Here is a 22,691-nt window from a genome sequence, read left to right on the forward strand (position 1 = left end):
TTTGGCAGAGGCAAAGCCAAAACAGCAAACATCTGCACTGCTGCTTCCCAGGCTAAATCAACAGCTGTTTCCACTGGCTTCAGTGGCATTTGCAGGTTGCTGGCCATTTCCTATCCTGAGATTCTACCAGCTGATGGGAGCACAAAGTCTTTTGAACAAGACCAGTTTTTACAGCTTGGAAAAGGATGATCAGATGTTTTATCTTGACACATGGAAGCACACGGGTTGTGCTTATCTTCCCCAGCTATGACACTATTTGGCCCATCAGCCCCAGACAAGATGATGTGACTGTATGTAATGTGACAACACAGGCTCTAGCAGGGCTGCAGAGCAGCTGGTACAGCCTTTAAAACCTGGTAACATTAGAGAAAAAAAGACACTTATCCTTGACGCTTTGGAACAAAAAAGCATCTTTAAAAAGAGGTCAAGTGTTGAGCAGGTAGAGATGAGAATCTTGTTGAAGAGTTTTTTTCAAATTATTTGGTACTTTAGGGGAAAATGTTAACCATCTGTGACATTATCACTCTAGTCCTGGCTGCGGCGCCTTTCTCAGTGTGCACCTTGTGTTCACAACACAGGAGGACCAAATTTGGGCACTAGATATTTCCCTGCTGCAGAGCCCTGGAGAGCCTTGCAGATTCTTGTCTTTATATGCTTGTGTAGCATGATTTTTGTTGCCTTTGCTGCAAAACAAAGGACATGAAGAGCAACCATGTGAGACTTCTGTTACTGCTTTCAAATTTGTAGATTCGAAGTGCTGCATGTCAAGACAAGTGACTATTTGCTCCTGTGTTTCATTCTTAAGGTTGATGGATCAACTCCAGGGTTAATAAAAAGTGGGATTTTGGTAGTGAATATTACTTTCAAAGAGCTTTATCTTTGAGAATGTCTATACAAGTGGAAATTATCTATTACAATTCAAAGTACTGTTGAAAACATTAACATCTGTCTGTGAGATCTAAGTGGTTTCTGAGGATGAATATAGCTTGTGTTCTTGAATTTGGTCAGTGTAGCTGACAGTATGTCTAATAAAAAAGAAAGAAAAGGGTCATTCCCATAGTCATGTGTATCCTCAAACAGCTCTCTGTAGTAAGTGTACATAGACATTTTCCAGTAAATAACTTGACAACCATGTAGGATTAGGGTGATACTAAAAAGCCAAATTGAGAATTATACACACTGGAGCAACAGTTCAAGAGTATTTCAGAGTTGAGCCTGTGATTAAATAAGAGTAGTTTTCAGCAGAATTATAATTTCTACTTTACACAAATGTATTAAGTTTAAAAGCAACTTAGAAGGTCTACAAGTAACCGACCTTTTTGTTTTATTTCCTCTTGAATGTTTTCTTGTGTGTTCTAAATGTATCAAGGAAATCTGGCAGAAAGCAGTTTTCTTTTTCTATGAAACAGTAAGATTAAAAGTGCTTTTGTCTTCTTGCCAGGTGAACATTCGTGTTGCTTTTAGAAGTATCCACTAAAATATTAAAAAAAAAGGTAGAATATGGATCAGCTACAGGAATCCCTGCTCTACGGGAATAAGAAAGACACAGGCTCAAAACTTACTCCCTCTACCCTGTTGAGCATTGCATATTGCATCTCTATTTACTATACTAATCTGAAGCTAAAAATGAGCATTACATCACATTACCTAAAAGACTTACAGACAATGCATCTACCAGATTAAATACCTATGCACCAGACTGACTGAAGAATTAGCTTAGTGGAATTAGCACAGAGCAGTGGAAAAACCTTGGTATTATGCTGTCCTCCGGCAAGAAAATATATCATCTCCTCAGTATTAATTTTTAAGTAATGGGAAGAAAAATGCCTGGTATCCAGGAGGTTATTACTGAGTGCTATAAAGTAATTAATACAGTAGTTTTGTTCCTCTGTGTAGCCTTATCACATGAATTTTGAGCTTTGGCTTAGTGTCCTTCTAGCAGAAAAGCTACCCATAGAATGAGCTGTAGGTTTGTATCTACAAATCACTGCTAAGTAAGTGCATCTGACTCAGTATCTTTTTTTATGTTGTTATTATTTTGTACCATGTAAGGCTGAAAGGGATCTTTACATTCACCCAGCCTGATTTAAATTGTATTGTGGATCATAAATACCAGCCAGCATTTTCTGACTCTTCATGTGGTTGAGTGCAAGTTTTTATAAATATATGTCTGTAGATATACACACATATATTTTTAGAAGTTTACCTAGTCCTCATTAGTAGGTGATACAGAATTTGCAAGACTTCAGTTATTTAGTCAAATGTTAATAATCATCTTATTTGGAAGCATTTTCTTGTTCAATTTGAGCTTTCTTCCTGGTATTATTTTCCATTTCCCTTCTTTTTATTGGAACTCATGCCTACTAATTTTAGAATCATGGGTTTTTTTGATTTATTTTTTTTAAATAAAAATAAAGAAAAAATAAACATTGCTGAAAAATTCCTTGTGCTCCTGTAACACTGTACAAAAGTCTTAGTGTTTTGTTTGCCCAAGGTGCAGGGTTATTTACATGGTTAATATTTGTGCACAATAACAACTGCCTTTTTCTACCTTTAATAATCACCTTTACCAAACCTACTGTAAAAAATTCATTACCTTTCTTTTTTAGAACTTGGTAAATGCTAGATTTCTTTCCTTTTATGTCTTCTTCTTTTCCCTTTCAGTTTTATCAGTAGGTATTTGGGTTATTTTTAAATGTTTACCAATACCATCATGCTGTTTTTATGTGTAGTGCACTTTTTGGTTTGGAATGGCTGTGGCCTAGAGGCAGCACTAAAATGCATTTAAAATTTTATGAAATAAATCAAATGATACAGTGAAGATACACTTGGCTCTGCAATCCTGTTATGCTTTTGTAGCCTTTTCCAAATCCGTTGACTTATTTATAAATTTTCCCGTATGGCTTGGCACCTGCATCTGCAACATTAGTGTAGTCAGAAGTCTGCATTTCCACCTAGCAGCTGTTAATAAAATAATATAGGATAATCTTTTAGGCTGCCTAGCTCTCAGATAGAAGGTAACAGCATGAAAAAACATTCCCTGTTTCCTGCAATATTAGCAAATACTTGTTCTTAAAGGTAAATTTGTTACATTTCAAAAAGATATGCTGCTTTTTTGTTTGGTTTTTTGGTGTGGTTTTTTTTTTTTTTTTTACATAAAACAAAAATGTTCACCAAAAATGTCCCTAAGTGTTTTTAATCACATGCACTTTGTTTTGTCAAATTACCTTAGACACCAATTGAACAAATTTTTTTCTCTCAATGTAGATGTTAGACAAATTCTGCCCACATGGAAACAACATAAGTCAGATTCTGCCTGATGAATTATGATGGTTTTTATCTGGTTTTGGATGTCAGTAATAAGTCAAAGCACCATCATTAGAAATAGACATAATTGTTTCTCAATTTTTCCAAAAAGAAAACCAAAAGCTAGGCATTTTAAATTCTGAAGATTTTGCTGTGGTCTGTGCAGCTTTGTTAGATTTACATGCAGCAGAGCAAAATTATATGTTATGTTTTGGAAATTAGGCAAAAAATAAGCATCTTGATTCTTACATAGCTCCCTTATGTTAATAAATTTACACAAAATAACATGCAGCTCTAAAGCAACGTCACACAGTGGTCACTGTATACCTTTCCGTGTTACCAGTCCTTGGTGTACAAAATTTGTAAGTGCAATTCATCTTATGGAGCTTTAAATGTTAGGTTACGCTTAGCAACTTAAGAAGGGAAGTTGCTTCTTTTTTAACCATCCTCCTTGGAGAATGAGGGGGAAAAAAATGTTCTGAATTCATATAGGCAGCTGATAGTAAAGCCACTGCTAAGTTGGGCTCTCAATTGATCCCTGTGAGAAAAAGGATCTATGTCAAAACCCCTCAGAGTGGACGCATTCCTGCCCTTTGTCATAAGGACAGAAAAAGACAGTAGGAGTCTTGGATTACCAAGTGAAAATAAAAGTCATCCAGACAGCAGAAAGGACAACAGAGAAAGAGGACAGAGCAGGGATGCACAAGGAGTGTGCATACACAGGGACAAAGACAAGTGTAGTGCTCTGGAGAACAAATCCATTTAGCAGCAATTGGGGTACATGACATCTTGACCTGCCATTTATATAACCTTGCATCAAGTTTCAAATATAGTTTATAAGGACTGTATAAACTGTATATAAAAACACAGGTTATATATAAAACATATTTTTCAGTACTTTGCTTTCCTTCATCTAGAGGAAATTACAAAAATTATATGGCTCTTTTCATCAGTTTTGATAGGTTTCCCTGTCTAACTTTCATATATGTTAGTATATTGCTATCTTCTTTTAACTGAAAAATATATGAGGTTGTAAAATAAATGTGCATAGTTAAGGAACCCAACTTCAGTAGTATTCTAGAGTGTCATCATAGTATGATTGCTCTTTTCCTTCTCTGAGTAATTTGGTATGCTGAAAATATGGGCAGAAATCTAAGCTACCACAATTAGCTGTTAGCTTGTTGCAATTGCAATGTAAATCCAACTGACTTGCCTGAAGTTTATTATAAGGCAACACAGTTTAGTTCTGGACTGAGAAAGGAGTAGGTGCACACTTCTGAGTTGTTACTGTAGCCGAATGCAGGACTTCAAACTTCCACACTTGGTCCTCTTACTGCTGGCTAGGGAATGTCTTCATAATCCTGGTGCAGAATTCCAAAGTAGAGGAATTAAGTACAAAACTGAATGTAAAGGAAGCATTTCTTCTCTGACCCACTTAATTCAGGAAAGTTATTTTTGTGAAATGCCACGACTCACCGTGACTTCATCATGTCAGGATGTATCCATAAGCAAAAATGTACAGAATAACTACCATCAGGTTTTGATAGAGTATCCCCAAGTCTGTCTGACTTAAATAGTACTGTAGTTATTTAATTACTGAAATAAAAACTGAAGTTTTGTTGGTTTTGTTTGCTTGCTTGTTTGTTTTAAAAGAAAGAAACAAATGGAATTTAGCAGACGTATTGCTTCATACAAAAGCATTTGACACATATCCAATAAAGGAAGATTATACAACTCAGAATATTGGTTTTATAAGGGTCAATATACAACAAGAAGGGTGTCTTGTGACCTTATTTCAACCTCAGTCCTTACACACCTAACTTCAGCTCCTCTTTTCTCTGAGAAAAATAACGTATAGCATAGCGTTTTTGAAGGGTATTTGGGGTCACATATATTCCTACATTTTTTAATCTATTCTATACAGTACTTTATTGCTCTTATAGAAAGGCTATGAAAATGTTTTCTTCCAGCATGGTATCAACGGCAAGCTCCATAGAAAATAAGAAACAATTTGTCATCTTTTTGTAGTCATTTAGTCCTGAATTTTTCATAGTATGTAACTGAATACTTTGTCCTACTGTGCTGTTCTGCTTGCATGCTGGTGCATTTCTAGTACTGTAGTCTGTTTAAAATTTTCTAACACAAGTGGTGAATTTTGTGCCCAATCTCAAGAGAAGCCACAGCTACCCAGCACTTCAGATTTTCTTGCGCCCACTTTGAGTTACTCCTTCTCCACCTCAGCAGTCTCTGGAGTGAGAAAGCCTTGAGTGGACAGAGTATTTTATTCTCTGCCTAATTTACAGTGATATTTCCTGGCCTCAAGACAGCATCTGAATTCCCAGAAGGTACAGCATAAAAAGTGTACTTTGCCTGTGCTGGCTTTGAGGAGCTTGGTTCCACATTAGGGGAAGTGGAAGGCCTTAGGCATAGCTTGTGGCAGGAATGAACTGAGTCATTCCATGGAAGATGTAAGGAAAAGGAAACAAATCGAATGGGCTTTGGCTATGCTCCCAAACAGGTTGAGAAAGAGAATTAACCACATTAATGATTAATGATAGCAAAGCTCATTCAGCTTGAAAAGTACTTTATAAGTGCTAAGTGCTGGCATTAAAAATGTATGCATTTTCATTTCAGTCCACACTTGGCGTCTGCAAATGGAGAGGAAAGGGAAGAGCCAGAAGTGTCATTATGGCAGAACTATTACCTCACTACAGATGAAACTGCAGTTTGCCAAGGCATGCAGTCTAGGACCTGGTTCCTGCTGAGATGAGTCTGCTGTGATGGCTGATAGTGGTTCTCTTGAACTGCTCCACTCACCCAGCAGAGCTCTAAGAAAATGCTTGGAAATGTTCCGCAAGTCAAACATCTACTAAGTGAACAGTTGTTTTCGTTGAATCCCTACTGATAAAGACATAGACCCTAATCTGTCTGAGGTGTATTTTTTTACACGTGTGTGAGTAAGAGTAAGAGATACAGGGAAGAGGACTCTTGGCAGAAATGATTTGTTGTATTATCAAGGTGATGCATGTTATCAGCAGAAAAGCTGTGTATCAGAGCAGCAGAAAAATTATGTGGGCAGGAAGTGACATTTTCACTACAGTCAAGCTGCTAGAAGTAAAATCTGAAAGGGACTCTGAAAGGAGCAGAATAAACATACTGAAAGTCAGAACACAAAGAGAAGAGGCTGAATGAGTAGACTCAAAGTCTGGACCTTAGCAGCTACAAGCCACTTGGGCAGGAAATATGCTCCTTGATGGCCTGTGTGATGGTGTGGCTGGAAGAAAGAAGCAGCTTTGTGCTCTGACCTGCAGTTAGACATGCAGGATTTGGCAGGGTCAATGCAGCCCTTTGCCTTCCCAGGCTGATGGTGGGTCAGTGCCTGCTGTGTACCTTTTGCAGATTCTGGCTGGAAATGGTACTTGAAGTCTATATTTTGCCAGCTTGCTGCAGAGCGTGGAATTCCTCTTGCCTCCCACCCAGATGTATGCTGAGCTTATTTTTTATCTTCATTTCACTCTGCTGCTGGTCCAGCCTCACTCTCTAGTCACATATCTGGTAAGAGGGTTAGGGACCTGCTTTCTCTAATTATCTTCAGTTTGCCAGTGCTCTGAGCTCATGAGCAGGGTGAGAATCCCTAAGGTGACCTGCCTGTTGGAAGGCAGACTCTCATTTGGTCTTTTTGTACAGTCTCAGGCTGGTAGAAGTTGCAAGGTATCTGCAGGAAGGACATCTCTCTACTGCTCCCCTCATGTGTGCTATCACTCTCACCTTGAAATGTGGAGGTGGACAGGGGGTGGTTGCACTTCAAGAATAATAAGGTTTCATCTTAATTTTTCTTTACTCTAAAATGGCCACATTTCTTCTCTGCTTTGTTGACAGCTGTGATGTGCACTACTGTGTGAGATGCTACATTTTTAGTTATGTCTTGGGCTAAATGCTGTGGTTGCTAAGGGAGAAAATTACTGGTATTATCAATATTTATTATTCAGTCCCCTTGGAAACTGTAGTTCTTCTGAGAGTATTAACTTTCCCACTTTTTTCTTCCTATGGAAAAGGAAGTAACCATGAAGCTAAGATCTTTTCTTTTTTCCTAGAAACGGAAGGCAAAGTACACAACTCCCTTTTGCTCTCTGGTATGCTTGACAGATGTCTATGGGTAGTTACTTCTTGCTATGCTGTGTTGTGGTTTCCAGTAGCATAAAGATTTTTGGAGTGTGGTTAATCTAATTTTATCTTTGTGCTGCTCTATCATGTTTCATCCTATCCTAGCTCCCTGTTTGATTTGTCCTTTTCCCCATGATTGTTATTTTTCAATTTGCTGCATATTTTAAATTAAGGAAGAGTTAACTGATTGGGAAATTAACTTGAAATGTTCTATTTAAAAGTATAACCATGGCAAAAGCTGTAAGTGTGGCCATGATTGTAAACGAGACAGAGTAATACCTGTTTTTTCAAACAAGTTTGAGTTCCTCAGGTTTTCAAAGTAAAGCTGTTTAAATACTGAGTAGTTTATCTTTGGTGGGATAGTTAACTCAGTCTTTGGATTTTTTACAGTGCCTAAAACAGTATGTGGAACTTCTGATCAAAGAAGGTCTAGAAACAGCAATCAGCTGCCCTGATGCTGCCTGCCCAAAGCGAGGTCATCTGCAGGAAAATGAGGTACACTTTTACTGCAAATAGTTGCTTGTTGGTTTTTTCTTTTTCTTTTTTTTTTTTTTTTTCTTTTCAGCATGTTTAAATGTGTCTTACTCTTTATATTATAGCTGCCATTTGTTGCCAACATATGTTTTTAATAATTCTCTGAAGGTCAAATATTTTGTTTCTGTTGAAAATGCCTCAGATTATTGCTTGTCCTAATTGGAAACCTATCTTTTCCTTCTTTCAACAGATTGAGTGCATGGTTGCTTCAGAAATCATGCAAAGGTATAAGAAGCTACAGTTTGAAAGAGGTAATGCATGTAACACTTGCATTACACTTGCATGTACTCCTTGCAAGGCTGTGGGAATGGTTTCACTGCAGAGCCAATCCTTAAATCAGAATCTTCCTCTACACATGTTTGTGCAGTAGCATTCTTCATTAAATGTTTGGCTATCTAAAACAAACCAACCAACCAAAAAAAAACAAAATGAAAAATGGAAAACATTTGTTTTTCTGTTCTTGCTTGGATGATTCCCAGAATGTTGCAATTCAGGGAATAAAGTAAGGAAAGCAAATTGCTATGTATTATATTGCTCTATAACTAAGGGAGGGAATGATTTCTATTTGAGTTTTGCTGCTTGAGCTGTCTGCCAGTACTCTAGGGGGCAGGGGGTTAAAATGACCCCTTTTATGGAGCCACTGTTATCTCCTGTGATGGTATCTGGTGCAGAATTACTGTGCAGTTCATGACAGCCTGAGCATTGTTAATTTTTATGAGGATATAAGCTGACTGAGTGCCTATGGTGATGTGGAACTGTGTAGCCATAGAGAATTTACAGTAAGTTTTTGCTGAGGGTAAGGTAGGATTCAGACAAGTGACCACTGAAGTCATTGATAAGTTTTTCTTGACTTCAGTGGGCTTTGAAATGTGAAAGGTCTTGCCAGTAAGCAGCCTCAAAGAAAGGGATGAAGCTGTATAAAAATATTATGCTACTGTTAATCATGTAGTTACATTAGGGCAGAGACCAACTTGAAATAAGAGTCCTACTGCACAGGCACTGTAAAACCACTTTCTGATAGGTTCTATCTGCACAGTATGTTCTTTATTTATCTTGAAGTAGAACTGAAGAAAACATCTCATTCTCAGAACAAGTTTATTTCTGTGAATGAATATGGGCAATTAATTCACACTCTGAAAATTTACTTTAGTTTGGTGCCCATTTGCAAAGCTGGCCAGATTTCTGTCTAAGTGGGTAGCATAAATTAAAAGGCTTCCTTTGAAAATTTGTCTTCAAATGCCCTGCCAGTCAACCTTAGCTGAAATAGATTGTTATTGAGGGCTGGTCTTGTAACTGCCTTTGAATCTTGTTCTTTTATGTCCCTTTACAGAAGTGCTTTTGGATCCGTGTCGGACTTGGTGTCCATCCTCTACTTGCCAGGCAGTTTGCCAGCTCCAGGAACCAAGCCCACAGGACCCCCAGCTGGTCCAGTGCAAAGCCTGTGACATTGAGTTCTGCTCTGCTTGCAAAGCTAATTGGCATCCAGGTCAAGGCTGTCAAGAGAACATGCCAATCTCTTTTCTTCCAGGAGAAACAAGGTAAAGTATTGCAAAAGATCAAGTATTTATAAACAGAGCTAACTTTGAATAGGTGAGGGTATGAATAACAAAGGGGTATTTTCCTGATACATTTTTTTTTTTAAAGCTGTTTCCTTCGCTTAGTCATTCCTGTTATTTTAATGCTTTATTCCAAAACTGGATAGCTCTTGGCATCCTCACTTCTTGCTTCCATTCCCAGCAAAGCACAATGAAACTGCCTGAGCTTCTATCAGCCACTCTTTTGCCCCAGTGGGAAAAAAATCATATCCATGCAGCTCTTGAGATCACCTCATTGCTGCTGCTATCCTTGACAGTGTGAAGGTTGGTAGCATTGTGCCAGACAGAGGTTTTTAGGATACTCTCTCACCTATCCTAGCTGCTGCACATTTGCCCAATGATCTTAAGTTCTGCTTCAAGATGTTTCCAGAGGCATAAAGCAGCCAGTGAATAGGAAAGGCCATTGTGCATGTGTTCCACTTCATATCTGGGCTTTCTCAAAGATTGTTCAGGCTATCATCAAAGTCCTGGCCAGTTTTGGACTTAGCTATTCATAACTTGTCTTCTTTCAAGCTCTGCTGTAACAGGTGACTGGCTATAATGCTGTCATGTTCCTGGTCAAATGTGGTAACATTTGCACATGATTTTTGTGTGTGCTTGACCAGAACTGTGGCTTACTAAACTTCATGGCAAGGTAAAATGCTTTAGCATTTTCCTTAGTGTTTTAGTTACTTTTTGTTTTTATTTCATGCTTCATTTTTTACTCCACTGCCGTTTGTTTTCTCATTATTTTGGAGCATAATATGCAGGTAGCAGTTTGTGCAACTGTGTGTTTGGAGTTTCATTTACAGTTTATGCATTTAAAACATTTTTCTGTAGTACCATTGCCCCTAGTGTGACTAACGAGCATGTGTCCTTTTATCCTGATGATGGGCAAGATCAGTCAAGGGTCAGTCTTGTTTTCCAGTAAGCTTTTGATTCCTCATCAGTTGGTCTGCAGTGGCTGCAGGAAGTGTCATTTTTTTAAGCTACATTTAAGCTGTTGATGTGAGTAATGCCTGCATATGGTAGAAAGCCACACAAGGGAAATAAATGTTCTTCCAGTGTTTCCACATTCCTCTCTGTTGTTCTGACTGTATAAGGGGACATCCAATGGTTTTGTACAGTCCTGCAAGACAAGAAAAGGTGGTGCTGATCCTAATTCAGGAACAGTGACATGCTAAGACTGTGTTAGACACAAAAAGATCAACTCTGAAAAGACATCACCTAAAAACCTTGTGAGTCCTGATTTGGAGGTAAATTCCTAGGGAGGATCCTTAAGGAGGGCAGAGAATGTTTTTGCTCTCTGGTGTCTCAGTCCAAAGGAATGTAGTCTGAGCTTGTGCCATCAAGGGATTTCTTCCTCCTCTTTTCTGGGAAAGAAGAAGGGAGGAAAAATGGAAATTATCTAGACATACAAAGAAAGCAGTTAGGTGCAAAATAGCTGCTTCTCATCTTGTACGTTCCATGGGAAAACTGTAATATTGATTAATAACTAAATAACAAAACCAGTTATTAAAATATGTGGTAAAGAAAAATGTTCTGACTCTTACATAGGCACTGTAGTCATTAAACTTTTTTTTTTTTCCTAGAGATATGTTTGGCAAATAAAGTATAGCCAAAATATCTGTACAATAAAACTCAGATGAGTATCTTTATCTCTTCTAATTTCTAATTATTTTTTAAAATTAAAAATAGGCTTGCCTTCTTAGTACAGTTCTTAGGTGTTCTTCTCTAAACTGACATGACTACGCATTTTATTAATTCCTCTGTCCCACAGTTCAGTTTTTAAAATGGAAGATGATGATGCTCCAATCAAACGCTGTCCAAAATGTAAAGTTTACATTGAACGAGATGAAGGCTGTGCCCAAATGATGTGTAAGAACTGCAAACATGCCTTTTGCTGGTACTGTCTGGAATCTCTTGATGTGAGTATATCTCATGCACACTGGTTCTCAGAAGCTTAGAATTTCATTGCTTTGCCAAGTAGCTGTCTCATTAATCAATTAAATAGTACCTAACTAGATTCTGACCAACTTGGTGGACTGCAACCCACCAGAGTTGATGCTGGTAATTTTATACAATTTGTATGCTCTGTTTTACTTGTCTGACCTGTGCGGTCTTAACGTTTTGCCTATGTGAGTCATGAAATAATTATTAAAAAGTAAAATTTTCTGAAAATATCCTTTTTGCAGTCTTTACATGGCAAGTGACAGGGCGAGGGGAACAGGGACTTCTTTTTTTTTAAATTTTTAAGTAATATTTAATTTTCAACTGACTTTTCAATGTTTTCCTTTTTGAAGGGGTTACAGGATGAATATTGCAATGTTCTTAGTCTGTGGAAGTTTAACAAAGTAGATGTGATGCGTCACCATGCTGGAGACAAGCAATCAGATTTGTTTACTGTTCATTGTATTCTGTGGGACAAGTAATAGATCTGACATATGAAAAGGAACACAGTATTCTCCTAACATCAGTCATTTGTCAGTCTATAAGCTTCTGCTTTCATATGTTTATGGTTTTTTTAAATCAGCCTGTTATCATGCTCAAGGATCAGAGAATATACAATATACAACATCTGTTTCCATGTCATTTGTTTTATAGCATTGTTAACAATAGCAAAGGAAATGTTTTAGGTTCCTGAAAGCTTCTCTGATTATACAAATCCTGTGGCTGTCCCATTTGAATGCTCTACTAACAGTCCTTAAGTCACAGGCTTCTCATGTGCTCAGTTAAAGAGCAGTATTTCCTTGTTACCAAGCCTGCTATCTTGGCTGGTTTGTGAAGGGTGACAGGACTCATAGGGACATCATTTCTCAAACATCTGTATTGTTCTTTTACTCTTCAACTACTAAAAGGAATCAATGATGGGAAGTCTGCAATACAAGTATTCATTTTCCTTTGCTCTTTCTGTATGTGAGTAAAATATTTGCAATGGTCAGCTTATTTTTTTCAATCTTGCTAAATGTGCTAAAATTTAAATATATAGCTTGAGAGCCTTTGGGAGAACAATTCATAATAGACATATGGCAAACCTGTTTCAAAAATTGTTTAATTGTAAACAAAGCACTTTGGAAAGATTTGACCTGGCTGTATCCACATTACTAAGATTTATCTTACAATGCCTGTTTATAAGTTCACAGGAATTACTAACAGTTTGTACTCTTTTTTTGCCTACCTTTTAATTTGATATTTTGTAGGATGATTTTCTCCTTATACATTATGACAAGGGACCTTGTCGAAATAAGTTGGGACACTCCAGAGCATCTGTTATCTGGCACAGAACACAGGTAAAGCTCAGATCTTTCAAAGCTCTGTACAAGGCTCTACTATTGTCATGGTGCCTTTTTTTTGCTTCACTCGTTTTAAGACCTAAGGGTAAAATTCCATCCCAGATCGTAAATGATTTTCATAGCAGATTTGAAGAGGTCAGTAGGTTGGAGAGGAACAGTTAGCTCTCCCAGAGAGGAAACTCCTTTGCAGATAGCTATGGAGTGCTAGAGAGGGTATGTTTGCAAAGCAGATAAGTGCCAGGCTAGATAGATGTTCTCGGTAAACCTGTAGTACAAACTAGGTTACCATAATCCATCTTATTAAAAGGGAAGCTCATCCTTCAAGGGATCTTTAGGTCCAGATCCAGAACTGGAAAGGAATTAGCCTGAGCATGACCAGTTGACCCATTCATGTAGGTTGGACAAAAAGTAACCCAGTGAGCTTATCAGTAGTTTCAAACAGATTCAAACTGGAAATAACAAAGGCTGTGGGGATACATCTTGTAGACTAGATCATGCTGATCCAACATAAATGCTCATAATGAAAGATTTGCCTGCACTACTTTTGTACATGCACTATAAATGCCAGTGCATGACTTGGTCCAATCTACTGCCTTTACAATCACTTGAGAGATACAGGGACATCTGGGTATCTGTGTCATCTCTTCTTAAATCATCTGTATGCCCATAAAAAGCTACCTTAGCTTCAGATTAAGTGCTTTTCTTGAAGTAAATATTTCTTTCCATTTGAGCATAAACCCCAACTCTAGAGAATAAATCCCAAATCTGAGAGCTACACTGGAATAAAAGGAGAAAGAACACACCCCTCTCCCTCTATTTACACCCCTGGGTATCTGAGCTATGAGGTTGGGTTTTGCTTGGTTTAGCTAATGGTATCTTGGGAAGTGTGTGAGTACATGAGCTGTTTGATATACCTGTAATAGGAAGTGATTATCCTGACATTTGGAATCTGTTCTTAGCCACAGCATTTAGGGCAAATATGTTTGGTAGACAGTATGCTTCCTATTCTGGTCATTGTTGAAATAGAAAGTGATAATTCCCTAGCAAACAGGATATATTTCTGCTAAACTAAAGCCAAATCAACACTGAAATTGTTTCCTTATGTTAAGTTTATTTGAGAATTTATCCCAGGCGAATTGAGGTGAGCCTTTGGTTTGCTGTTTGTGGAATTAAAAAAATAATGTTTATTTTGGCCAGGGGGAATGACTTGTTGTTGAGTCAGCAGCAACTTGAGGGCAGCAACTTCTTCAGAAGCAATGGAAGGAGGATGAAAATGAGTAATAGTCAGTAGGCAGCTTTGTTTAAAAAAATAAACAAAGGAAAAACAAACAAAAAGCACAAGAGAAAAAACCACAACACAACCAACCCAAAAAAAAAAACAAACCAAAAACCCAAACCCCAACAAGCAAACAGAAATTCCACAAAAAAAAAAAAAAAAAAAAAAAAAAAAAAAAAAAAAAAAAAAAAGAGAGAGAGAGAGAGAGAGAGAAACTTGATGAATTGTTTGATGGTATATTGAGGCAGAAAGGAAGACGTCAATATCTCATAAAAATTACCATTAATCAATCCTGTCCACGGAATTGCTGACTGCCAGTTTGACTCTGTCTGACCACTGCACTCAGCCTGGGCTGCACAGAGCTCGGCAGGGGCAGAGGCTGTGTACAAAGAGCAGCATGGCAATAGCTGGAGCTCACGATTTTTTAAGGAGATTGGAATTTATTTTCAGGTGTCTGTGGTAAATAAATGTAAAGATTAGCAAATGGAAGTTTCAGCGTGTCAGAACCTCCAGAAAATAACGTGTCATGAAGCGTGCACACTTTTGATGCTGGAAAGGAAATGGTTCCTGGCAAACATTCGAAGTCTTAGGGCTGAGAAGTTCGAGCTCCTCCATCCCTGGAGATATTTAAAAAGAGACTGGATGTGGCACTCAGTGCCATGGTCTGGTAACTGCAGCGGTAGTGGATCAAGGGTTAGACTTGATGATCTCTGAGGTCCCTTCCAACCCAGCCAATTCTATGATTCTACGATTCTATGATCCCGGAACAGCCGAGAGCCGGGGCTGCAGGCGGAGCGGGAGGCGGAGGCGGTGACAGTCCCACAGCGCCACCTCCTGCGGCCAGCCCGCCCCTCAGCCGTCTGGCAGCCCCGGGGGGAGAAATCCCCCAAGAAATACGCAGGAATCATAACGAGAAATCGTCCGTGGACAAAAGTATTAGTAAATCATCCCGTCTATACCATGGCTATATGGATATTTGCCAGTTAATGGAAACAGCATATCTAGCCCTGCCAAAAAAAATTCTTTAATGAGCACTGCACTTGAACTTCATTTTGCCTTCTGTTACCAGGTTTTGCTCACAGATTAACATTCCACCCCTGCCTTCATTATTCAAAATTTTTCACAGACACTCTCATGTGAATAAATCCAAATTACTTTCCTAAGGAAAACTAAAAACTCCTTAAATAAATTTTTTAATAATTTCTTAAATAATAAAAACCAACCAAACAAACAAACCCAAAACAATAAAACATTGATGCGATTTTATTTTTACAATTGACTGTGGCAAATAGAAAATTTCCTCAGGCAATCAATCTCAACTTGAATGTTTTAAAAATAATTTTCCAAGTTTAAATTCTTTAAAAACTAATAGAGAGCTGCATGCTAATAGGATGGCTAGGTCTGTGGTCCTTTGCACATGCTGGGAAGAGGGTGATCCATAAATGTAAACGAAATATAATGTTTCTAGGTAGGGATAGGTCATGTCTCCCAAAGCAGCAGGATGAGCTCAGCCTGACTGGAAAAATCCTTTTGGCACATAGAGAGTGCTTTTACAGTCCACAATGGGTTTAATCTGTAGTTGGTATTCCCAAACTTGCACTCCTGTTGGTGGGGAATTTGTGAGAACCTTCCCAGATTATACATAAAGGACACCAAAAACTTGACTGATTCTTTTTGGAGATTGCTCCAGCAAAAAGGGGAGAACATAAAAGTGGGAGTCTGTAGCTCTTTTGTAGTCTTGATCCAGAAATGTAATATTTAGGCTTGATGAAGAAAAAAGTATTTAGTCAGTTCTTTCATTAGTTGTTTGGGATACAACAAAACCCAGAAAGACAACCAACCATCTACAACAGTTTGTGTGATGGAACTGTGTTGTGTGGCATGGTACTGACTGGAGCACTGAAACCTGAGCATTCACTCTCTGATTTCCCACATGTTTACAGATCACAGGCACTGACTGCAGTGTACACCTCAGGGGAAGTCCTGGTTTTAGTAGGCATTTGCAGAGATCCTTCTGAAGGACACATAATGCACTGGTGTCAGCACAATCTGGACAAACGTCATCCCTAATGCAGTGCTATTCTCTTCTTTTCTCTTCTCTTGCAGGTGGTAGGAATTTTTGCAGGATTTGGTCTTCTACTTTTGGTGGCCTCCCCTTTTCTTCTACTTGCCACACCATTTGTTCTGTGCTGCAAGTGCAAATGTAATAAAGGAGATGATGACCCGCTGCCTACCTAGCCTGGGATGATTGGACTCATCACATCATGTGTTTTGGTTTTATTGTTGCTGTTGGTGTTTCCCTTTTTCACTTACATTGCTGTAGCCTTATTAGCCCCGCTCTGCTTTTCATTGACACACAGTCTTGGTCCCAGGAACTGTTGTTACTGCTGTTGCATATATCAATTGATAACAGACAAGGAGGGTAATGGAAGGCAAGTTTGGTGCTAAAGGGAGACCATGGACCTAGCTAGCTATCTAAGAGGTGATACTGCTAAAAATAATGCAAAAAGTTCCTGTTTCCCTGCTGGTGGACTGGGAACTGGGCTAAATGACATCAGCAAGACAAACTGAAAATGCATATAAATCTAAACTGTCTACATATCCATTTACTTCCAAATTTGGTGTCTTATTCTTGTATATATATTCAAATTGCCTTTCATTTAAATCAGATAGTCAACCTAGTGTGATTTTTGCCATGTTATATACCTGTTTTTGTTAAAGCCATCACAATGTCCTTTTTAGTACCTATTTTTCCAAGTACTACGAAATCAATAAGGTGCATATAGGCCATCCTATGCCTTTCTTGAAATTTGAGGAGGGTTAGAAGGACAAAGTTGGTGCTGTGGCCTTCCAGCATTTTTTTGAAGTCTTACAAGAAATTTGTTTGATCGAAAGCTACATTTTAAAAATGAATTGATGAAGCTGTGAGGTTGAGTGGTGACACAAACCTGCTATCTAATCAAGGTTCTTTAAATAATGCATCAATGGTGTTGGTTAACTTCTGGACCACTAGTGTTTTTCTGAATTATCTTTTGTTTGGGTTTTTTTGCTGTTTAGGGTTCTGCTACAGTTACAGGGCTACGTAACTTCTAATCCAGGTATCTTAGTCTTTTTTATATAGAGAGATATATATAATCCTATTTAAACCAAATGTGTAAATAGCTGTGCTATTGAAATATTTTGGAAGTTCAAGATAGCTTGCTTCTGTCTTTAGGGCAATTACTAAAAAATACAAGACTAACTTTACTATTTAGGAGACTTCGGTTATCAATGAATCTTCCCTTTTAAGGATAAATATACATTAGGGTCATCCCTGTAGTTAATTAGAATGCCTGGGATATTTGTGAAAATTGTAGTTTAAATTTAAACTATTTAGCCCATTTTCAGCGTCAATATCATATGATGTGTGCTGTGTGCTGTTAATAACTATGCTGTGACAAAGTATTTCTATTTGAAAAATAATCACTTGATTTAATAGTTTTGTGGAATGCACAGTGCTGTGTTTCCAGGGTAGAGAAGTGTGCTAGTGACCATACTGTTAATCATTCTAGTTTCTCTTCAGAAATATTTTGTTGAACACCATTTTGCTCTGATTGCAAAGCCTGACTAATAACTTCCCACCATGAAACATCTGAACAAAATGGGTATGTCTGTGTGTAGTACTAGAGGAAAACATTCTTTTGAATGTCTTGTGGAGTGAGGTTTGACTGTTTAACTGTTTTTTTCATCCATATTTCTTTCTGTGTATTATTGGTTTACTGACATGGATTAAAATGTTGAAGCCAGGATAATTTTGCACTGAAAATGTATCAAGACCCCTAAATGCAACTGCTTCTGGCTGTTGTCACAGACTGGAAAAATGTTTTCATAGCTCAAGCATAAGGAAATTTCTTGTTTCTTTATTATCTTTCATTTTATACTGTCTATCTGTTAAATAAAAAGACCGTGGGGTACAATTTTGAAAAGGGCCACTGTCTTTTTATTAAACTATTAATGAATTCCTTCTCCTTCACTTCCTCCAAGTTTAATAGTATCCAAACTCAAACTATAGCTATAGCTTTTAGCTCCAGGAGTTGGGGGTTATTTACAATTTGCTTATTTGTCTTGATTTTAATGAGTTCAGCCATTACAACATGAGGGGTAGCTGGTTTTCAGCAAGCCTGAACTCCCTGTGATGTCTTCAGATAGTTTCTGGCAATTAAATGCTGAGTCCAGCAAGCAGTGGTTCTCTCCCTCCAGCCCTGACAAGAGCCCCAGTGGTACCCTGAGCCCAGCACCTGCCCACTTCCATGGGCAGAAGTAGTGAAAACCCATCTTAGAAGGACAGTTCCCTGCAGGTAAGCTTGAACTGTGGCCTTTTCATCCTTGGCCCTGTAATTTAACTGGAGGGAAAAAAAAACCAACAAAACCAAGGCACTGGACAACAGGATGTAAAGATTTAATGGGTTGTCAATTTTCTAATTGGGAGCATTAAGGGATTTTGCTATATGCAGCAGTGGTTCTGATGACAGATCTCTACTGCTGGGGTGAGAAACAGCGGAGGTGCAGGTGTCTGTTTGCAGTACCAGAGTGTCCTGATATGAGGTTTATTTTCTCTGTGCCTTAGAGACAACATTTCTGTGGCAATATAGTTGAGTTTTGCACCATACTGTGTGGCCAGTTAATAATCAATGACAAAATTAATGCATTTCCAGATTTGAAAGAAGTCCTTCACAAATACAGATGTTTTAAAATGACATTTCATAATCGATGCTCACAGGTAACACTATTTATAATCAGAAAACTGTGTATTTCTACCAGTATATGTCTCTCTCTATGATCTCAACATACTTGAATTGCTACTGGAGAGTTTTATGACATATCTAGTTTCACACCCTGGCTGTTAGGATAGACCATATTCCTGCATATATTTACCAAATATCTAATCTTTCAGGTTTTTAAAATGTCATTCCATCTTATTCTTTATTTGGTGCTTTGTTTCTTTGTTGTTGTTTTTTTCAAAATTTTAAAATACTGTTTTGTTTCATATGTAGTAACAGCTAAACTATTGTAACTCAATACATGGTCATGTATTGAGTTTGGGGCATTTTCATGTTACAGATCACGTTGATAGTGTGACATTGAATACCCTGAAACTGAATTGTAAATACATTATTTTAAACTCTGAAATTCAAACTCCCTGCCATGGAAAAGTGAGCGTTTGCGGCTTTTCAGATGAATTTCTGTAACAAAAGCTTTGGCTTTTTAAACTTTCATCAGCAAAATAAGATTCACTGCATGAGTTCTGTTGCAGTTTTATGGCTACTCTGGCTTTTTGCCTTGTCTTAATGCTGGTTTTAGTGGAGTTTGTAACAGTACTTCATTTGCATGTTCTGATGGGGTGAAGTGATGTCCTGTCTAGCGAGCATGAGACTGAATGTAGAGTCCAGACTCCAGACATTTGCATCTCCCTGGATTTGCCATTCATGTGTTGAGCTGAACACAGTTCTGAGAGAGATCAGCAGCACAGCCTGCACCACCTTCACTGGCAATAGTGTTGGGTTTGGACTAGTTACTTATCTCCTCTCATCTCAATTTAACCATCCTTTAAATGGATGGCCCAATGTTTACCTACCTCACAGGAGGGCTGTGAGAGCTAATTCATTGGTTTTGAGGCTCTTTAAGATTCTGTCTTGAAAGACATATATAAATGCTTACTTCAGTTTTATGTTAATATTTCAATTTATTCATGTTGGCCTTCGTCCTGAAACCTCCTACTACTGACTTTATCTGGCCAAGAGTTTGGGATGCTTTCCCCCACACACCAAGCAGCATAATCTTTCCCCAAATACTCTGGCTTATGAATTAGACAAAATCCCATATAAGTGCTGACTGGACCAACTCTCAGCTTACAGCTGATCTCCTGACATGCAGGAAACACAAGCAAAATTGTGAAAAGCTCTCTTGTTCCTGGAGCTGACAGGATAAAATATTCATAGATCAGAGAAAGATGAAGTGCTTTCGATTTTAAATTGTTATGGGCAGGAAAACAAAAATGAAGTTTATTGCATTTCATCTGTAGGCCTTTTACTATATAGGAATAAATATATTTAAGACACACCATTCTCACCTCAGTGAAGTGCAGCATGCATAAAACTTTGTGCAGGTTTGCTTTTTTCAAAACCAAAGTTTGTGCATTTCACATACATAATATAAAATCCTGAGCAAAAGTGGTAGAATCTGGTTGTTGATGACACTGATAATAAAGACATCAAAAAAGCCTGCATCAGCTCTTAATTTCTAATGCACTTATACTAAGGCATGCTGTTTGTGTTTAGAGCCCTGTGGTATCCATTATTGCTTTGATTTGTATCTCTCTTATAAGAATTCCAGGAACATTAGGTACAGGTTCATGGTACATGACTGAACCTTTCTTGATCATTTTATCATGGATGTATTTTAAACTTGTATAGGGATAAGCATGAAGGAGTCATGCATATGTATAAATAATGTATTTGACCAGTGTAAAAATAGTTCTGTTGATGTATTTGAAATGTAAGTACATTCTGTGCCACTAACACTGTGATGTATAAAAGAGCTGTTGAATGCCTTTTAATGTTGTGTTTTGTACTTTGAATCATATTGAAGAGTTTAATTTGTAATTTCAATAGATATTTTAAATGAATGTGTCTCCTGTGATTCTTCATAGTGACTTTTCAGTGCTAGGCATTCACTAAAGAAAAGTGCTTTTGTTATGGTAGGACTCCCCGTGCTTGTCTGCCTCTCCATCCTTAAGCACAAGCACAGCCTGTGGCCTGGAGACCTCCTACCTCATGTCTGGGTCTAACTGCAGTTTCTGACTCACTGTCTCCTTGCTTTTCCAAATAGAGCAATTCTAGTAGGTATCTCTAGAATTAATTTGACCCATGGTTGTGTCTTTGGTCCATTTCCTGCTGTAGCTGTTGGTGTTCACTCCAGCTGGGCGGATGTGCTGCTCCCAGGGAAACTCTGAAATACATCTATATTCTTGCACCACAGATTTAGATCTGGTGTAGGTGACTGCAACAGGTCCCTCCAGAGTGAGTATCACAGGAGCAGGATGTATTGTAGAGTAGCTTCCATTCCCCTTGGTTTGGCATTGGGGAGGTGAAAATTTTAAAGACCTGTTGTGCAGAAACTCAGTCTCACAGTCCTTTCCCCTATACAGCTCTCTCTGACAGTGGGAACTGATTCTCACATTCTGACTCCATCAACAGGTACTTTGCATTTTGTCTGAACTGCAGTTGAGGCTGTAGTCTTTTCTTCAGTTCCCATAGTCTGTTTATCACTTGTTAGGATATCATTTGTCTATATCCATAAAAAAAAACAAAACACAGGCACAATTTCTTTAATAAATTGGTGTGTGTAATTAATATGCACATAAGGTCACAAATTTGTTGCTACTCAGTTATTCTTTTCTTTCAGTTTAATGGACCATAATGATTTTTTCCATAAGGTAAAAATTAGTTTCGATATTTTAGATATTAATTCTGCATAAAATAATCTATAAATGCCACAAGGGGTTTGACCTATTATAGATACAAATATTAACAAGGCAAGGTTTTTGCTTTCTTCCTCTGCTCAGTCTGTTACTTACAATTAGAATATGTTTTGCTTTGCAGTTTTCTTTGAGAGGAGGGTTATTTCTCAGTCATGTGAAATTATCTTGTAATTGTTCCTAAGGATTTAGCTCCTAGGCATTTCCTCAGTCTCTCTGTCAGGGGCAGCTCACCTTGCCATACCCAGTGTCTTCAGCTGTGTGACTGAGTTTCTGCACAACAGGTCTATATTCAGAGAATCAAGTACTGCAGAAACTCATAAGTGGATTTATGGACTTCAGTAGCTCAACCACCTAAAATTAGAGCATTTAAGTTGAATACTTGAATGGCAATTTTCTAGGCCACGTATATTCTAGTAAAAAGAGAGTCTTCAGCATCGTTCAGTCACTGGAAGTGAGCCACATCCACAGTAATAAATTCTGTTAGGAGTGGCCACAGCCTCAGAATAGTTCCTGACCTGTATTTGGACCCTGGGTTGGAGAGTTCAGGTTATAGAAACTGATGAAATTTGTCGGTTTTGCAAGTAAGGTGGGAGAAAAGGGTATTTTTCATGAGAAAGCCTTTGCTACACAGAATCCCCACTCCAGGAACCATGAAACAGCCTTGAATCTTACACCAGTTAAGTGTGATGTTTCTCATAATATTCAGGTCACAGCCTTAACTGTTGGTAGTCTGTGCAAACCCCACAACCCCTGAGGTTTTGTGATATTTCCCTTCCCATCCTAAGCTGCTTATTAGGATAGTTGTATAACCAATTCAGCTTTTTTAGCCTCTCAAGATGCTTCTCAGGTGTTTTTATTTTCCTCTGCCCAGTCTGATGACAGAAGAATTATAGACAACTGACTTTGTCCAGTCACATAACTTTCACACAGCTAATACTGAGTGAAATAGTTGTAGACTCCCTTATCACAAATACTGCTTTCAGACACCAGGGCAGAACTTGATGGCACAAATTAGAACCAGGTTA

At 38.1% G+C, this 22,691-nt stretch overlaps 1 protein-coding gene across 7 annotated transcripts in view; it reads left to right on the forward strand.

Moving 5' to 3' along the window:
- Positions 1–20,811, forward strand: part of RNF144A (ring finger protein 144A) — a 62,487-nt gene extending 41,676 nt beyond the window's left edge. For 5 of the 7 annotated variants that reach the window (XM_071741846.1, XM_071741847.1, XM_071741842.1 and 2 more), the window contains 6 exons: positions 7,861–7,965; positions 8,195–8,255; positions 9,335–9,542; positions 11,359–11,506; positions 12,779–12,868; positions 16,254–20,811. In XM_071741846.1, the coding sequence (XP_071597947.1) occupies positions 7,861–7,965; positions 8,195–8,255; positions 9,335–9,542; positions 11,359–11,506; positions 12,779–12,868; positions 16,254–16,385 (744 nt within the window). In that variant the 3' untranslated portion in view covers positions 16,386–20,811. Of the gene's footprint in view, positions 1–5,940; positions 6,256–6,301; positions 6,862–7,860; positions 7,966–8,194; positions 8,256–9,334; positions 9,543–11,358; positions 11,507–12,778; positions 12,869–16,253 lie in introns of all 7 variants that reach the window. The other 2 variants (XM_071741849.1, XM_071741848.1) reach the window with 2 other exon arrangements.
- Positions 20,812–22,691: the final 1,880 nt, after the last annotated feature.

Source organism: Heliangelus exortis, chromosome 3 (assembly GCF_036169615.1).
Source record: "Heliangelus exortis chromosome 3, bHelExo1.hap1, whole genome shotgun sequence".
Taxonomy (NCBI): domain Eukaryota; kingdom Metazoa; phylum Chordata; class Aves; order Apodiformes; family Trochilidae; genus Heliangelus; species Heliangelus exortis.